The sequence below is a fragment of the Stegodyphus dumicola genome, chromosome 5 (assembly GCF_044657685.1).
Source record: "Stegodyphus dumicola isolate Sdum_Otavi_A_Nest chromosome 5, ASM4465768v1".
NCBI classification, from domain to species: Eukaryota; Metazoa; Arthropoda; class Arachnida; order Araneae; family Eresidae; genus Stegodyphus; species Stegodyphus dumicola.
Window position 1 is genome coordinate 209,812,407 of NC_140772.1, and position 18,195 is coordinate 209,830,601.

General features: G+C 30.5%; 1 protein-coding gene across 5 annotated transcripts in view; it reads left to right on the forward strand.

Moving 5' to 3' along the window:
* Positions 1–18,195, forward strand: part of l(2)k05819 (transmembrane protein 94-like protein l(2)k05819) — a 127,413-nt gene that overhangs the window by 94,156 nt on the left and 15,062 nt on the right. For 3 of the 5 annotated variants that reach the window (XM_085817612.1, XM_085817613.1, XM_085817615.1), the window contains 5 exons: positions 1,239–1,360; positions 2,543–2,723; positions 3,133–3,341; positions 13,555–13,729; positions 14,788–15,033. In XM_085817612.1, the coding sequence (XP_085673738.1) occupies positions 1,239–1,360; positions 2,543–2,723; positions 3,133–3,341; positions 13,555–13,729; positions 14,788–15,033 (933 nt within the window). The remainder of the gene's footprint in view (positions 1–1,238; positions 1,361–2,542; positions 2,724–3,132; positions 3,342–13,554; positions 13,730–14,787; positions 15,034–18,195) is intronic. The other 2 variants (XM_085817614.1, XM_085817616.1) reach the window with 2 other exon arrangements.

Sequence of the window (18,195 nt, forward strand, 5' to 3'; positions counted from 1 at the left end):
GATCCCATATTACATGATAACCAGATGGAAATGATGAAGTATTTAACAGTGGAGAATTAAAAGTAATTTTTTATGTTTATTATTCAGAAACATGGAATTTGAAAAAAGTAACATGCTGTTAGAAATAAGGAAAAAAGACCAATTCATTACATTTCATATTCAAGCATGAACAAAATGAATCAGTATTTTGTGAGCTAGAAAGCAATATAGTACTTCTAACAGTGTTATAAGGTTTTTCTCCCACTTTCCTAGCATTCTTCGTGGTATAGTGGTTCTGTACGCTGGGGCCGGTATTCCAGAGGTCCGTGGTTCGATTCCCGGTGAAGACGTTTGCTATTTGTCATCTTGTCTGCTTCCAAAAAAATACCTAATGACTTTACAAGTGGCGCCTGAACTAAAAGGGTTGTGGATGATGATTCTCTGCACCCAGGATTTGGCGACTAGGTCTCCTAAAACCCTAGTCGCCCTTTAAAAAGGGGAGTATATAAGGTATTTCTCCCACTTTCCTAGTGTCCTTCGTGGTGTAGTGGTTCTGCATGTATTCCAGAGGTCCGTGGTTCAATTCCCAGTGAAGGCATTTGCTATTTTTCATCTTTTCTGGCTTCCAAAAAATCCTAATGTCTCTACAGTGTAATGAATGTTAATGTAATCGAGGTTATTGCTATTAATGGTGTTAAAGCTGAATGAGTTTCCAACTTGATGAACAATATTTCCCCAAGAGGAAGATCTTTGACTGTGCAGTATATTTCAGATTTAATGACAATATCCTTTAATGGGAATTCTTTAAGAGAATTTAATCCTAAACAGTATAGGAGGGGAATTAAAAAATAATTGCGTCGTTTTAGAACCTAATAGAAAATTAAATGATGTGAAAAGTAATATTTGAGAACTCCTGGCATAAATTGTGCTACATAATTAAATTTGCTCATTATTTAATTTTATTTCTGTCATATTTGTTAACTTTATATATTTTTATTTGAGACTTTTTTTTGTTTTAAAATGTTTTTTGCCTATGTTCAGTTATTTGTATTTTCTGTTTTTATAAAAAGCAAGACTTTAATTAGAATTTGGTACTCTGTTTTATGAGATAAAATACAAACCTTTTGTTAAAATTTTCATGACTGACTGCTGCGTGCTTTTCATACATAATGTCAAATAAAAGTAATCTTATTTCATATTCGTCATTTAACTTCTGAAAATTATTTCTGTAGCATGTTAAGTCATGAAATGTGTTATAGGTTCCAACTCGTCATGCTAGTGCTCCAAGTGTTTTAAATTTGGAGTCAAATACTGTGAAACATGAGGAACTCAGTCTGCATTCCAAAAGTGAAGATTCTGCATCAGTTTACATATCTAATAGGTAATGCTAATGTCATTTGCCAAGAGATTAATGTGTATATTTTTTTTTTTTACTTTTTATAAGTATTGTTTTTTTCTTTTTCCCCTCTAAAATTGTCAGCAGATAGAAAGAGTAAAATAATGCCATATGATTGTTTATTTCACCATCCTATATTTTTTTTTCCTATTCCTTAAGAATTCTAGGTAAAATAAGAAATTATATTATTGTGTGTATGTAATTTGTGTATGCTTTTTTAACAAAATAAAAATAAAAATCAGAAAAATCAATAGATTGCAATCTCTTCTTATTTGATATGTTAGAACTGGAATCTTTTCTAAAACTAGAAACTGTCAAAATGTGAACCAAATATAAAGCATTTTAAATATCCAATTATAATTAGTATAGCATATCATAGAAACAATTTTTTCTGAATATACAACAAGAAAAATTAAAGTTCTTATTTATAATAATATGCAACCACATTAACTACATAAAACATGTGACATTATCATTAATTTACTTAAAATTTTTCTTTTCATGAGGTCTTTTAAAATTATGTAAATAAAAGATAGTGATTATAAGAGATTATAAGAGTATCTAATTGTGGCTCATGAAGCTTCCTGAATTCTAACATGTGGCTGATATTGTCTTGAATTTTGGCTATTCATGTTGCATATTCTTATAACAGATTGTTTAAGAACTTTGGTTGAATTGTTTACAATGTCTACTGGATTTGGCATTTTCCCCATTTTCATGATGCAAAATTTAACTAAATTGCATCTGCTATCATTAGCTTTCTTAATAAATTATTTTTGTATATAGTTTTATTCTTACTGAAGTGTGTGACATTTATATTCCATTTTTATTATATTTAATTATTTGTACGATGTTCAAAATTGTTATGCGGTAGTTTTTCCATATAATCTAGTAATCTGATAGGATTCAAATTTTGAAAAATGATTTGTATAATTCTTTTATAAAAACTGAAATTATTATATTATTCAAATTCTTAATGGTTTGCAGCAAGCTTTTGTAAATTTCTGTGTTTTTGAAGTGCTTATAAAATACTGAATGAAATGATATTCTTCAGTTGAGGTATAACTTAAAGTTAAAAATTAACATAAAATAACTAATGATTCTTTCATGTTTGTATTATTGGCTGGAATTTGTTTTTTAAATCATAGCCTATAAATGCTGTTTCAGAATACATTTAGGAACCGATTATCTATTCCACAGTGGTGATCAAGAATTTTCAAATAAAAAGTCTGTGTCATCTGTTCAAGATATATTTGTTATTGATGAAGGCAACCTATCCCATTCTCCAAGCCATGTGACAGAAAGCACAGATCAAAGCGCACCTGTTACTTTTGATATGTCCAACAGGGTAACTTTTATACTTTTAATTCTAATAGCCTCTTAAAGAATATAAGTTGTCTGGCATAAATGTTATTTAAAAGGATTGCTTGCATTTCAAGAGACAAAACATCCTTCAAAACTAACTTTTCAGATCCCTCCCCCCGACAGAGTAAAAATTGTTATATCTAATATATAGCATTCTTTAAACCGAGTCATTTGAGTTTAGATTTTATATTGTACAGTATTATAAATTCATTTGGAATTATTTCAGAATTTTTTTTTCTTTTATCCCTTCAATTTTCTAGATATATTATAAAAAAAGAAAAAACTAAGATTTTTTTTAAAATTTAACATTATTTTTTTAACATTAACATTATTATTTTCAATTTTTATATGCTAATTTCTCCTCGAAAGATTTAAAGGATTTCTTATTGCAGGCAAAATTACCTAAAGGAACAGAAAATATTAGACCTCATATAGAAAATGTTGATAATGTACCTCTCCAAGTATCATTATTTACTGATTGTACTGCAGATGCAACTAGGGAAATGATATGTATAATGCAAGAATATGGAGAAGTTGTTTGCTGTTTAGGCAGCTCAGCTAATACAGAAAATATGTCCATATTTTTACAGGCAGATGCAAGGTAAATTTAGATTATGTTTTATTATTATGAACTTCTTTTATTTAAATGTGTTTTAACTTGTCATTAATATTATGCATACATTTGCATTTTAGTTCTTTATATCTGATGTATTTGCAGCTTAGATTATAAATTGTTTAAAGCATTTTAATTTGAAAACTGATTCAATAAAAATGTGGGAATCTAACTACTCAAGTTTGGTTTAGTTTAATAAAATCGAAGTATTTACTTTTCTATTATTTTTAATTAGCAGACTTTTTAGAGTTGACTGCAGTTTGCTTTCTACATTTGTAACTAATTTTTGAGTTCATTGTTTTTGTCTGTTGCACATAGTTTAGAAATTGGCATTTTCCCATATGTTATATGCATATGAGCCAGTTCTCTTTCGACAGCCCTCCTTTCAGTCAGATAGCCTTGCATTGCTTTACCATAAACAAATAAACCAAACCAACCTTCCATAGTAAACTATGCATTATTTTATAAGATACTGTACTTTTTTCCCCCATCAGCATTAGGTTTGCCCATAACAGAGATGTATTAAAAAGTGTTTTTTAAAATTTAAATTGCAATTAAAAATTTTTTTTCCTTATTTTCACTTATTTAATGGTTATCATGCACTTATGGTTTTCAAAGTAATTAAACATCGAAATAGATGATATTAAGAAGCGTGATACATACTTTACATGTAAATTAATATACTAACTATTAGTTAAAAATAATATAAATTATACATAATTTTATTAACTAGTAGAATAAAAAGAAAATATCTTGGCAGCTTTTTGGCAATAGTAACTTGCAAATTTACTCTAACCATTTAAGTATAGACTTTTATCCACATATATACAGTCAAAAGTCGTTAATCCGGACTCGTCGGGACTTCGACGATTCCGGATTATCGATTTTTCCGGATTATAGATCATCAGTTTAAATCTGGTAAGATGGCATGCAGAAATTATAAAATTAAAAATATGAAACTGTAATTTATGAAATAAAGAACGATTATGATCTAAAGGGTATCAAAATTTACACACACACACCAAAAAAAGCTTAATATTTATTTGTTTACTTTACTTTCTTCGCTATCGGAAGCGAATTATAATGACGAGGAATTTGATTTAAATCATATCAAAGACAAGTACATCGAGATGAAATACATTTAGTAAGGAATTATAAGCCAAATAAGATAAAAACATCTGCCCTGAAGATAAGGATAGTGCTGACAGATCAACTTCCAATTCATTGCGCGCCGCCCCACCGCAGAGCAGCGTAAAATTGATAAACAGATTTCGGAATGGTTAGATAAACAAAGGATATGCCTTTATCCATTTTTTGCAGCAATTCCACTTTTTGTTTGATGGACTTTGAAACATACTTTTGCTTTGTAGATCCTTTACATATTAGTAAATATATATCGGAAATTCTATTTGACATAATCGAATGTTCAAACTTACTTTTATGAAATTGCTCTAACAGTCTGCAAAAAATAATAAGCCGGATCCAATTCGAAGATTAAGGAACAACGCAATCTGCAACATTCACTGAATTAGATAATTTTAGCTTAGCTTATACCTTCCGTTATACATTAAACGCGCATGCGTAAATATATTTTGGGCATGCGCACATGCATATTCACAGCCGTAAAGGTCTTATTCGCATGCGTCAACGCTACACATGCGCAGAAAGTTTGTATCTTTGAGGTCCGGATTATAGATCATTCCGGATTATGGATGTCCGAATTAACGACTTTTGACTGTACTAGCAAACAAATCATATAAAAAGAACTTGTAATTATAGTGTTTATAATTCTTGATAGTCAATCAATTCTTTATAAGGCATGCAGAATCATATTTGTGACTGCACTTCAGTTCATTTAGAGCTTCTCAGAGAATTAACATCTCTTAAATGAGGAAAAGAACAGCTGGATGTAACCAATAAAACAATAATAGATTGGAACACTCACCTGCAGAAAATTTGTACACAAACATTCTAAACAGATGTTCCAGTAAATTGGTGTATAACCCATTCTTTTCCTCATTTATTCTGCTTTTTCATTATCCTGATTTAATTCTGTCAACTCTAAATGAACCATAGTGCAGTCACAAATTTGATTATGCATGGCTTATCCAGAAACAAAGCCTAATGAAATAATAGAAATCATTGAAAGTTTTCTATGAAGCACTTAAACAAAGCAAATTGAATGCTTCTGCAGCAGTAGCTGTTTTGTTAATTGTGAAGAGAGACTTATGAATGTTTTATTATATGATGAATATATGAGTTAAAAATAAAAGTGTGGTTAGAATTCCTCAGGAATGATTGGCAAAATCTCTGCCAAATTTTGTGCTTCAATAGTTGCCAACTTTAATGGCCAGTGGGATAACATGCAAGTATCCAATTAAATAATATGAGTAAATATAACCATAGGAATGACACTTATTTTCAAAACAGCGTATCACATTATATCTGCGTTATTGTTATTTGCATTCAGTACTTTAAAATGGGTGGGGGAAACAAGTTTTGATGCCTTTTTTTAACCATTTACTGGTTTCTTAATTGTGTATGATCCCATAGTAGAAAACATTTTTCAGTCTGTGCTGATGAAGCTTTTGCTGTGCTTAACATTTTAATTATATCCAGTTCTTTTTCTCTTATGTATTCTTTTACAAGAGCTATTGATTTCTACCATTGACTTTTGACTTGGATGCCTCATTTTCAGAAAGGTTATTAAAAAATGGTGAGCATGAAATATAAATTTGAATGTAATGCCGACCAAAGCAATGTCTGCATACTTTTCTTTAACCAATTTCAATGCCACTTCCTCTTCACTTGCTGTTAAGGCTTCAGTTTTATATTTTGGTGATATAGTATGTGATGAAAAAGTGCTGATGACATTGCTTAATCATATCATGTTTTAAATAATTTTTTGCATGCTTTGTCAATATTTTTTTAAAGTTGTTTTCAAGAAATTTCCAAACTTTAACAGCTTTAGCAATGCTGCTATTATCCTTCTGCATTTTGTCTAAAGTGTTTGAAAATGTCTTCCAATGAAGTAATAGATCTACATTTCATTTGGCTGCCATATTAAGAATTTCTGATTGACTATTCTTGTCTATTATAGTATCTTGAATTTGTTCCATAATTTCCACAATAATTGGTAAGATCTTTATATAGATTTCACAGGAGTTCCATACTGAGTTCTAACATATTTCATATGGTATATTACTTTCTTAATTTTGTTAACTGAATTCAGCTTGGGCAAGCTGGTGGTTTTGGAAATATTTTATGACTGCTCTGTATAACATGCTCTATAACGTGATATTTTTAAATCTTTGGTCAGTAAAATAAATTTATGTGTTTGACAACCATAAGTTATAAGTCGAAAATTATTTTCTAATTTTTGCCGTGTTTGTTGCATTCTCAAAACTAGGAACTTTACATTTAAATTTGTTTTCAACTTTTTTAATTGTATCGAGCAAGTCTAAATTTTCATGTCAGTAAACTTAAAGTATATTGTTGCGTTTTTTCCCTCTTCCTGACAACAGTTCTTACGTTTTTTTTTTCCCTGACACCAGTTGCTGTGTTATTTTCTTCCTTAATGTTCATACAAGGTTCGTAGATTTGGAGTGAATAATGACGACACTTGATGAAGTATCGAAACACACTTTATTGGCCAGTATTATCAGGACAGCTCCAAAACACATTTCTACAGTCGTCGATGAACTACTATAAACATGCTGACACGATCAGCGACACAGCCTCCAGATTAACAGACTATCATACTGGAGAGAGCTTCATGGCAAAGCACTAGAGTACAGCTCCCGACTCTGCTTGGTCGTTCTCAGAACTCCGCGTACTCTCGAGACTCTCCACGCTACAACTCGCGATGCACTCGATGACACACAGAGCACAGCTCCCACTCTTGGGTTCAATCATTCCCGGAGCTCAGCACATTCTCATGACAATGCACTAACCGCAATATACTCGCTGCCCGGCTGTCAACTTGATCGACTCCGCAGGGACTGACTCGCTAGATGAGACACGAACTCGATACTATCTAGACGAGGCACACTCACTCGCCCTCTCGATGAAGCACACTCTGACTGACTGCGGACCAGCAGGGTTTATGTAGCTTTTGGCCTGTGTTCGAGAACATTCTGGGCTAAACCGGAAAGAATTCGTTCCAGAAGGTTCTCCATCTGTCCGTGGAATATCGCCAGTTTTGTCGCCAAATGCCCCCAAATGGGCACTTTTGCGCCAAATGTAGCAACCCTGCCTTCCCTTGCCATTTTATGGTAACCCCAAAACTGCTTTGTGGGGAAGCCATTTTACCGCGTCTGTACATTTCGTAACAATATTACTTCATATTCCTTCTTTGTCATTTAAATTTTTCTTTATTCATTTCTTCTTCATCATTTAAATTTGTTTACTACATCTGTCACTCTAGATGGAGACAATATTTCCATTATTTTTATAAATTGAGTATTTTTCACATTACAAAATGATCTATTTATAGAATAAAAAATTTATTTATCTGATGATTTATCTTATATTTTTGAGAAAATGGTGTTTTTGCAACATATTTATTTAGATCATGTACCATGCATTTAAATTAGTGCACTCAATATTAGATTTATACTTTTGATTAGAGAAGCAAGGAAGTGATAAACTTTGGTGCAATATACCAAAATAGGTTGTTTAAAATATTATAAACAACTTTGCTTTTTTAAAAAGATTCTTTCTTTAAAAAAAAAATCCAGTAAATGAAACTCTTTAAAAGCATTACAGTATACAGTGCAAAGTCCGAGATTCGGACTCTTTGGCACTTCAGCGATTCCTGAATTGGGATTTTCCCGGATATTAGATCATCAGTTTAACCCTTTGATGTTCGAACCATAAAATTTTTTTTTTTTTGGAAAAAAATAACTTTACACATAGATAATTAATCCTTGATACAATGTTATTGCATTAAAAAAACAGGCCAACCTTTAAGGTAATTAATGACGTGGTGCGATACTGCTTGTCCCACTGCACATCTAGAGCAGTAAAATGGCATCTATGTCAGAGTGTAAATTCTAACTTACTTATCTATGCTAGTTTTAGCAACCAAATGAAAATGCAAGAAATAAAAAAAGTTTTTGAATCATTATCTAGAAAATATTGATATATTCGCAAAATAAAAAATATTTTTTTCAAAAAAAAAAAAAAAAAAAAAAAAAGACATAATTTAAAAAAAATCACTCTCTATGTGACTTTTTAGGTATTTTTTAATGATTTCATAATAGATTTGTAACAGAGAAGATTTTCGCTCCAGTACTTTATTTGCTACAGGTCTGAAAAGGAAGATATTTAGAAGGCCGTCGTGTTTATTTACATTTCGCCTCTCTTTCCTCTGCTTAAGATATTTTTCTATGGTGAATGACACTCACATATCCATTCAATAGTCAATGACATTTCATGTTACAGGGTTATATTTTCATTTTTTTCGGAAAAAATACTAAATATTTTTCATGTTTTAACATTACTACAATTTATGAAAAAATATAAATTTGCATTATCTATATATAGAATGAACATGATACTTGAATTTAAAAAAAAACTGAATGGTGCTGCCATCTAGTAGCAGCAATTCCTACATGCGCAATGGGATGTATTTGTCCCACCTTTTAATTTTAACCATTTTTAATTAATATACAGTCAAAAGTCTTTAATCCGGACGTCCATAATTCGGAATGATCTATAATCCGGACCTCAAAGCTACAAACTTTCTGCACATGTGTAAATGCATTATGCATTTACGCATACACATAATACCTTCATGCATGTGCATATGCGTTAACGCATGCGCATAATACGTTTACGCATGCGCGTTTAATGCATAACGGATGGTATAAGCTAAGCTAAAATTATCTAATTCAGTTAATGTTGCAGACTGCGTTTCGATTTCCGATATATATTTACTAATATGTAAAGGATCTACAAAGCGAAAGTATGTTTCGAGGTCCATTAAACAAAAAGTGGAATTGCTGCAAAAAATGGATAAAGGCATATCCTTCATTTCTCTAACCATTTCGAAATCTGTTTATCAATTTCACGCTGCTCTGTGGGGGGGGGGAGGGAAGAGGACGTCGTGGCGTGCAATGACAATAATTGTAAGTTAATCTGTCAGCACTACAGGACAGATGTTTTTATTTTATTCGGCTTATAATTCTTTACTAAATGCAGTATGTCATCTCGATGTACTCCGTCTTTGATATGATTTAAATCAAATTCCTCGTCATTATAAATATTACGAATACACATCAAATAGTTTTCTGGTTGCAATTTTCTAATTTCGACTATGCGTAATGTATGCTTTATGCTTGTGCACGTTGAAAGAAATGTTTAATAAAGTAAACAAATAAATATTAAGCTTTTTTTGGTAAATTTTTATACTTTTTAGATCATAATTGCTCTTTATTTCATAAATTACAGGTTCATATTTTTAATTTTATAATTTCTGCATGCGATCTTACCAGATTTAAATTGATGATCTATAATGCGGAAAAACTGATAATCCAGAATCGCCGAAGTCCCGACGAGTCCAGATTAAAGTCTTTTGACTGTATATGAATTCAAATAATAATTATTATTAGAAAAGGAAACTTTCAGATAAAAAATATTCATTCTGCACCAGAAGTTGTTGTTCAGACGATTTAAATTGCATAAGAAAATAAGAAAACCCCCCCCGAAAAAAAATGCTTCAAAGTTAGACCTGTAAGGAATTTTTATTGTACATTATTTCCATGAATGAATACTAGTGCTGTTATCTGTTATACATTTAGAAAATTAAAAAGCATAATTGTATGCATTTTAAATGGAATTTTGCAGCTTTCATCTGGGAGATAAAGACATAAAAAGGTGGGACGCCTGTTGTCCCACCGCCCATCAAAGGAGTAAGATGGCAAGTAGAAATTATAAAAAATTATAAAATTAAAAATATGAAATGGTGATTTATAAAATAATGAAGCATTTATGATCTAAAGGATAACAAAATCAACAAAAAAAGCTTAATATTTATTTGTTTACTTTATTAAAAATTTCTTTCAATGTAAGTTGTTTAAGTTTCTTTTTTGTGCTAATACTTTCTCTTTAATTCTACTGACAGACATAATTTCTTGTTCAGTTACAAAATTCCATTTTGTTCAAGACCTGTAATTGCGGTGTCGAGAATTCCAACTAACTTATCAATCGAAATGTTTTAATTTTCAATAACCTCTCTGTCACTTTCTTCACTTTCGGTAGTGGTATTTTCTGGATTTAGAACTATACTATAGATTTTGCCATCTGTTAATTGATTGATCATTGGGATATTGTCATCGCAATTAAAATCTTCTGTTATGCAATCTTCATTTATTAGAGCTTCTCCACATTTCTTTACAAAACTCATTAATTGAAAAATTTCATCTTTGGTTCACGATATCCGAAAACCTTCAGATTTGCGGCTATCATATTCGTCATCCTCACCATGAAATATAGTAGCTGGCCATAAACTATGCCAAACATTTTTTAAAGTATCTGGAGACACATCCTCCCACGATCTTGTGATGCTCCACAAAGCAGATTTTATGCAAAAATATTTAAAAAAATTCTTGAATAGTCTTGCCCATTATTCAAGAAATGTAACATAGCTTTTAAAAATTCTACTTTATATTTGCATTTCAGCACGCAGACTATTCCGATATCCATAGGCTGAATGATGGGCGCACAATTTGAAGGAAAGAATAATATGGATACATCATCTTTCTATAAAACTTGAATTTAAAAATAATAAGCTGGATCAAACTAGAAAGTTAAGGAACAGTGCATATTGTGCTATATCAACTGAAATTGTAGCACTATATTGACTGAAATTCCTTGTGAATCAGAAAAGTATAATTTTAGACTAGCTTAATAGCATCTGCTATACATTATTGGCTGTGTTTCATGAGATTGGTGATGAAAGTCAAGTTGTTCTGCTAAATCTTGTCTTGCTTCTATCATGCACTGAGACAGTTAAGCCTGAATTGTATTAGTTTAGTTATTTATTATACTTACATCTATTTCTTGCACATGCTCAAGGCTTATGCGAGTTCTGATGAAATAAATTCCCACATATGCTTAAGGCTTATTGAGGGCCAGTGCTAGACATTGTACCGCCTGATGTACTCTTTGCAGGTCCTGAATTCTGCTACCAAGCACCTCCCTAACTTCTAAATTTTTGCTGCCCCTAAATTTCAGTTCCCAGTTCTTTCCCTAAATTAAAAAAAAAAATGTCATCCCTTGATTTTGTTTCTCAGTGCTTCTCTAAATTCTTCTGCCTGGTGTGGCCATACAAGCTCTAGCATCGGTTCTGGGTTTATGTGAAAAACAAATCAGTTACTCTTAATTCAAATAGCACTAAATGTTATCTTTTGGCTATTGAGTATCATTAAAAAAATTTAATTTTTAGCATATGGAAAGAGATTTTTGTTAAATTTTTCCTCATCAACAATTCTTAGCGCATTATTTAAAACTTAAATCTGTAATCATTGCCAAGCGTAATGTCAACATAAAAGGTTACCATACTCTTTGTTATTAAATCATTAATATATATATAAATCTGAAAGGTTTCAGATTTTAAATTATGTCCAAAGGGGCGGTTTTTGTAACATTTTTGTGTTACCTTTAAATAAAGGTATAAATTATTAAATTAAATATCATGTTCTTTGCACTTTAATCAGAAAATTCAGTTCAAGAGTAATATCGCAAAATAATTTTAAATTGAGCATATCTGTAGAATTTCTGATACACAGTCTCATGCGCTGGATATAAAAATGTTTATTCTGTACAATGTTGCCATTGCTCTCTTTGAAATCCTTGAGTTTGTTAATAAAAAATTCATTAAAGTTTTATAAAATATGAAACTGATAATAAAACTAATTCCAGATTTCAAATTTGGGCTTCCAGATGCCCGTATTCGCAGTAGGATTATGTCATTCAAAATTTGATGGCTCTAGGTACCATAGTTTTATCACAGTGTGAGAAACATACATACATTTATGCAGATTCTTTATTATTTAATTTCTTCAAATATAATATGGGGCAATAATATTTGGTGGCAACAGTTTAATGAGTGAAATGGACATTCAGAGTGATTCAACGCAAAATCACAAAATGAAAACAATAGCCGCTCAGGGACAAAGCCCTTTTGGACTAAAAATTATTTGGTCATCACTGCATGAGTCATTATTCAAGTTTTCATGTGTTGATAAACATGCAGTGATGAAAGCAAAATACAATAAATAATGATTCATCAGGTTGACATCAGAAATATAAAATATTAGTAGATGTAAAATCAATGTTGTTTGTATGTAGAATGTTTAGTCTTGAGATGTAGGCCAAGCAGATATGCAGCTATGGATCCAAATTATTTACCACACAAATTTATGCTAAATTATTGCTTCTTTAATAACAAGGTATTTATTTAGTGCTGAAGTGAAATTAAGAATTGGGACTCTCTACATGTTTCATTATGGGGGGGGGGAATCAAATGCGCATGCGTAAAGCACACACACACTAAAAAAGGCTTAGTGGTTTTGAGTCCGGATATTGGATGTCCAGATCTCGGACTTTGTACTGGATCTTTAACCCATTTCCCATAATTAGAAATATGGGAGAATATCTGATTTTAGTCAAGGATAAAAAAAATTACCAATTAAAATCATGATGTGAATCACTGATTTTAATCACGATTAAAATCATTGGCATAGTTGTAATGATATTTCAAGGTAAATATGCATTATAAAATTAAGCATAGTTCCTTTAAAATCTTTCTTGTTTTAATTTACTTCATAGAATAAATCAAACAAGCATCATATTTAATTTTATGCCAGTTTTATCATTCTCCTTATCTTCAAATATTTGCCTTCTTTCCATATTTCAGCTTCATTCATATTCACTTATTTATTTCTCAATTTTAAAAGATAATTGAAAAGGTACTATTATTATGACAAGTAAAAATTTAACGTTTAGATCTATGGATATTATAAACTGGAAAATAATGTATTCTTTTAAATAGCAGTTACATATACGCTTGATATTCAGCTGAAAGCATTGTATTTGGCAAAGCAGAAATGTTATTTTATTTTTGATATTTTGTGTATTGTCTATGGTATTTTCATATTTCTTTCTTAAAAACTAGTTATTTATCTTTTCTGCTTAGCATTGCCATTGAACCCCTCTATCCTCATTTATGCATTCAACAGTCAGTTTTTGATACTGCACCTAATCCGAGATTTCTTAGTTTCGATAACTTAAGCTCTATTCTAAACACATTACCTTGTGGGCTGTGTTTTCACCGAGAAGATCCAATCAGTTTGTATCATCTCATTATGGAGGTTAGTGAAATTACCATTTAAACTCTTTTGTATTTGAATTCATGTATTTTAAATAGTCAACATGTATAACTTATATAACTTATGTATATACTTAAAACTTATTATATATAAGTATAACTTATATATATACTTAAAACTTATTATATATAAGTATAACTTATATATATACTTAAAACTTATTATATATAAGTATAACTTATATATATACTTAAAAATAAAACTGAGTTACATGCAAAATTCTTGAATGAAATTTAGTTATTTGAATTTGAACTTTTGATAAATATTATTCTAAAAGTTCAATAAAGGAATGATGAATATTCACCTTAAGGCTTCTTCTACCGTCTTTGTAAATGAGTCCGCAGCTGATGAATATCTTTTTGCTTAAATCTAAAATTCATCTGAATTCACAACAGTGATCTAATATTTTGAAAACATTTAATAAAGCATTCAAGTTACAAGCATAATTTAAAGTGTTTTACAAAATATGCTACACAAAAATTCTATGTTGCTATCATTCGAAATCAAAACTTAGAGTTAATTAAAGTTACAGTCACAGTTACAGATTCAGAAGAACATTCACAATAAATATAGAAGGTATTTATAACTGAATATCATTACTGTGAATTAAATCATAAATAAAGTTAAAACAAATTATTCTATTCATTGAAATTATTTAATCACTATTTACATTATAAAATTTAATATCCCCGTATTGTACTATCATATCTATAATGACAGGTTTATATATATGGTGCTTAAATAGTACTAAATAATACTATGTTTTTATCTAAGTTTCATTCATTTTAGAATCCTTGACCATCTTCTTAATTGTCAGAAAAGTTTAAAACAGTATTAAAATAATGCAATTTTGCTTATTTCTTTATGTGATTCTGAATGCAACTATAATGCATCACACGTGCTTATTCAGTGTTGCTCTGACTTGTGGCTTGTTTATAAATCTAATTTATTAAAATATTTTCCAGCTACTTTGAAAGTGCAGTCCTTGTTATTTAAAATAAATACTCTTTCAAATGAGCATATTTCTTAATTTCTTTCAGGCAAGGCATTTCATGTGTAGTGTTCGAAATGGTCTGCAGTTTATGTTGTGTTGTTGCCTGAGTATTGCATTACTTCAAATCATTGCTGACATGTTTTTCCTGCCTTTGGCTTTGCCTCTTGCTCATATGCTTTGGATGATTTGCCTTGAAATTCCTTTGCTTAGTTTATCTCTACTGGGGAATCCTCTGGATCCTCATGTAATGACACTAGCTACTGGAAAGAATATTAAAGTTGCAAATAAACAAGTAAGTTAATTATTGCTGTGAAAAATATTAATATCCATTTTTTCCCTTTAACAACTTGAATGAAACCTCTTATGAGATATTTATTGTTTTCAGTAAATGGATATGACATCTTTGCAATACAGAAAATGTTTTTCTTAAGGAGAGTATTTGTTGCAAGCAGTCTGGTAAAATAAATGCATAACTATGTTTTGAATAAAGTCTTCTCTTTATTAAATAAGTATGCAGATACTTCAAATGGTGCTAATTTAAAAAGAAATGTAATCATAGCTATTTTTCTTTTACCACTGATGTTTTTAGCAACTCATTTCATAAGATTTTATGTTCTATGGTACATTCGGAAAGTGACTATGCACCTGTCATGCAGTAAAAAAGGTAATACAGTCAAAAGTCATTAATCCGGACTCGTCGGGACTTCGGCGATTCCAGATTATCGATTTTTCCGGATTATAGATCATCAATTTAAATCTGGTAAAATGGCATGCAGAAATTATAAAATTAAAAATATGAAACCGTAATTTACGAAATAAAGAACAATTATGATCTAAAGTGTATCAAAATTTACAAAAAAAAAAAAAAAAAGCTTAATATTTATTTGTTTACTTTACTAAACATTTCTTTCAATGTAAGTTGTTTAAGTTGCTTCGTTTTTTATGTGATAATACATTCTCTTTAATTCTATAAACAGACATAATTTCTTGTTCAGTTACAAAGTTCCGCTGTTCAAGTCCTATAATTGCTGTGTCGAGAATACCGACTAATTTGTCAATCGAACTTTTTTCGTTTTCAATAACACTCTGTCACTTTCTTCGCTACCGGAAGCGAATTATAATGACGAGGCATTTGATTTAAATCATATCAAAAACGGAGTACATCAAAATGAAATACTACATTTAGTAAGCAATTATAAGCCAAATAAAATAAAATTATCTGCCCTGAAGATAAGGATAGTGCTGACAGATCAACTTCCAATTAATTGCGCGTGCCGCGGCGTTAAAGATAAACAGAGTTTAGATAAACAAAGGATATTCCTTTATTCATTTTTTGCAGAAATTCCACTTTTTGTTTAATGGACTCCGAATTATACTTTCGCTTTGTAGATCCGTTACATATTAGTAAATATGAATCGGAAATTCTATTTGACATAATCGAAAGTTCAAGCTTACTTTTATAAAATTGCTCTAACAGTCTGCAAAAAATAATAAGCCGGATCCAATTCGAAGATTAAGGAACAACGCAATCTGCAACATTAACTGAAATAGATAATTAGAGCTTAGCTTATACCGTCCGTTATACATTAAACGTGCATTAGTAAACGTATTTTGCGCACGTGCACATGCAAATTCGCAGCCGTAAAGGTCTTACTTTCTGCGCATGCGTCACATTGACGCATGCGCAGAAAGTTTGTAGCTTTGAGGTCCGGATTATAGATCATTCCGGATTATGGGTGTCCGAATTAACGACTTTTGACTGTACATAACTTTCACTTACCTCACAGTAATTGTTGGAAATGTTCATCATGAGCCTCGAGACATGTGCACTTATCTCTTCTCAAAGACTCCAGCAAGTTGTGCCTGTGGAATATTTTTGGAAATCACGAAAAGCAGTTTCCAATTTGGGAAGCAAGTGGCTGTAAATGAATGCTTCTAATAATTGGAATAATAAATGGAACTATGCCTCATCAGTAAAAAAAAAAAAAAAAAACATTGCCTATTATATTGTCAGAATTGTCTGCAAGGAACTGCTGAAAACCATTCACAAAACTGATGTCACTGGTTTTTTAGCGTCACTGGGAATTGCTGAACCACTTTTACTTTATATGGAATGAGACTAAGTTTCAGACAAAGCAACTGCAGTGTAACCAGTTGCATAAAACATTGTAACCAGCTGTTACATAAAACATACCCTTGAATTGCATCGGTTGGAAAAATATCTTACCTATAATCATGTCTATATGTAATTGTGTAAGTGCATGGTGATTTTCCGAACGCATTGTATATGGGACTAGTTCTTTAAATAGTAGGTCTATCATACCTAATTAGCATAAAAATGTTTCAGTGTTAAATTAAAATTTGCATATGAAGATCAGAGTACAGTTTTATTTTAATCTTATGATTTTTATATTTTTAAATATTGTTCTGACTCTTTTAAACTTTAATAGTAAACTCTTAAAACTATTTACTATTAGTATCTCTTCCTTTTGTAACAAATTGACTGAAGAGGGGGAAAAAATGTTATGCCTACTTTGGCTTAGAAATTTAGGTAAAATTTGAACCTTAATTGGTGTTGGTTTCGTAGGAAAGTTTATCTGTACAACTGTATTTGAAAATAGCCTACTGTTAATAAAAACTTTTATTAATATAATTATAATTTTTATTTGTTCATTTCTTTTTTTTAAACTTCATTAGTTTTGATTATCTTAGCATCATTATTATTACTTTGTATAAAATTATGTTTTCAGACTTCCTGTTAGGTTACTAAAAAGTTGACATACTAATAAAAAGGTGACATTCATACCTTTCTAGGGACAATCATGATGCTAAATAGTATTATATTTGTGGGAACAATTAATTCCATTGCAGTTCAGTTAAACAATATAAATACTTCTAAATCAAATTTGCAGCACATTTCCACATGCATGCACATCAAGAAATAATGATAATAATTGTGTTACTTAGCTGTAATTTAAAAATAGCAGCATTTCTAATGCTAATAATCATGGCTAATGATACAAATTAAAATAATTAGCAATGATTAGCTGAAGAAGCAGATAATTGTTGCTAATGACAGAAGTTAAAGTAATTAAAGATAATTTTGTTTTGAAATGAAATAAATAATTAAACGAAAAAATTATTAGTTCATACATATATAGTGGAACCTCAGATTACAGATGCCTCGAAACAGATTATCTGGACAAAAATTGTTTGGATGGTGAACAGTGTCTCGAGTTATTGACACTCAAGTCAGCAACAAATGATTGTCATTCATGTTTGGAGCTAATGTAATGTAAGTAACACTCAAAGTCCTTTACAAGCATTATTTTAATATTCCTCATTGCTTAACTCTTATTAAAAAAAAGCCAAGCAACAAGTAACTTACAGGACCATGAATTCAGCTTGGAAGTATAGCCAGACTGTGTTGTAGACAGAGATTTTGAAAGTATGG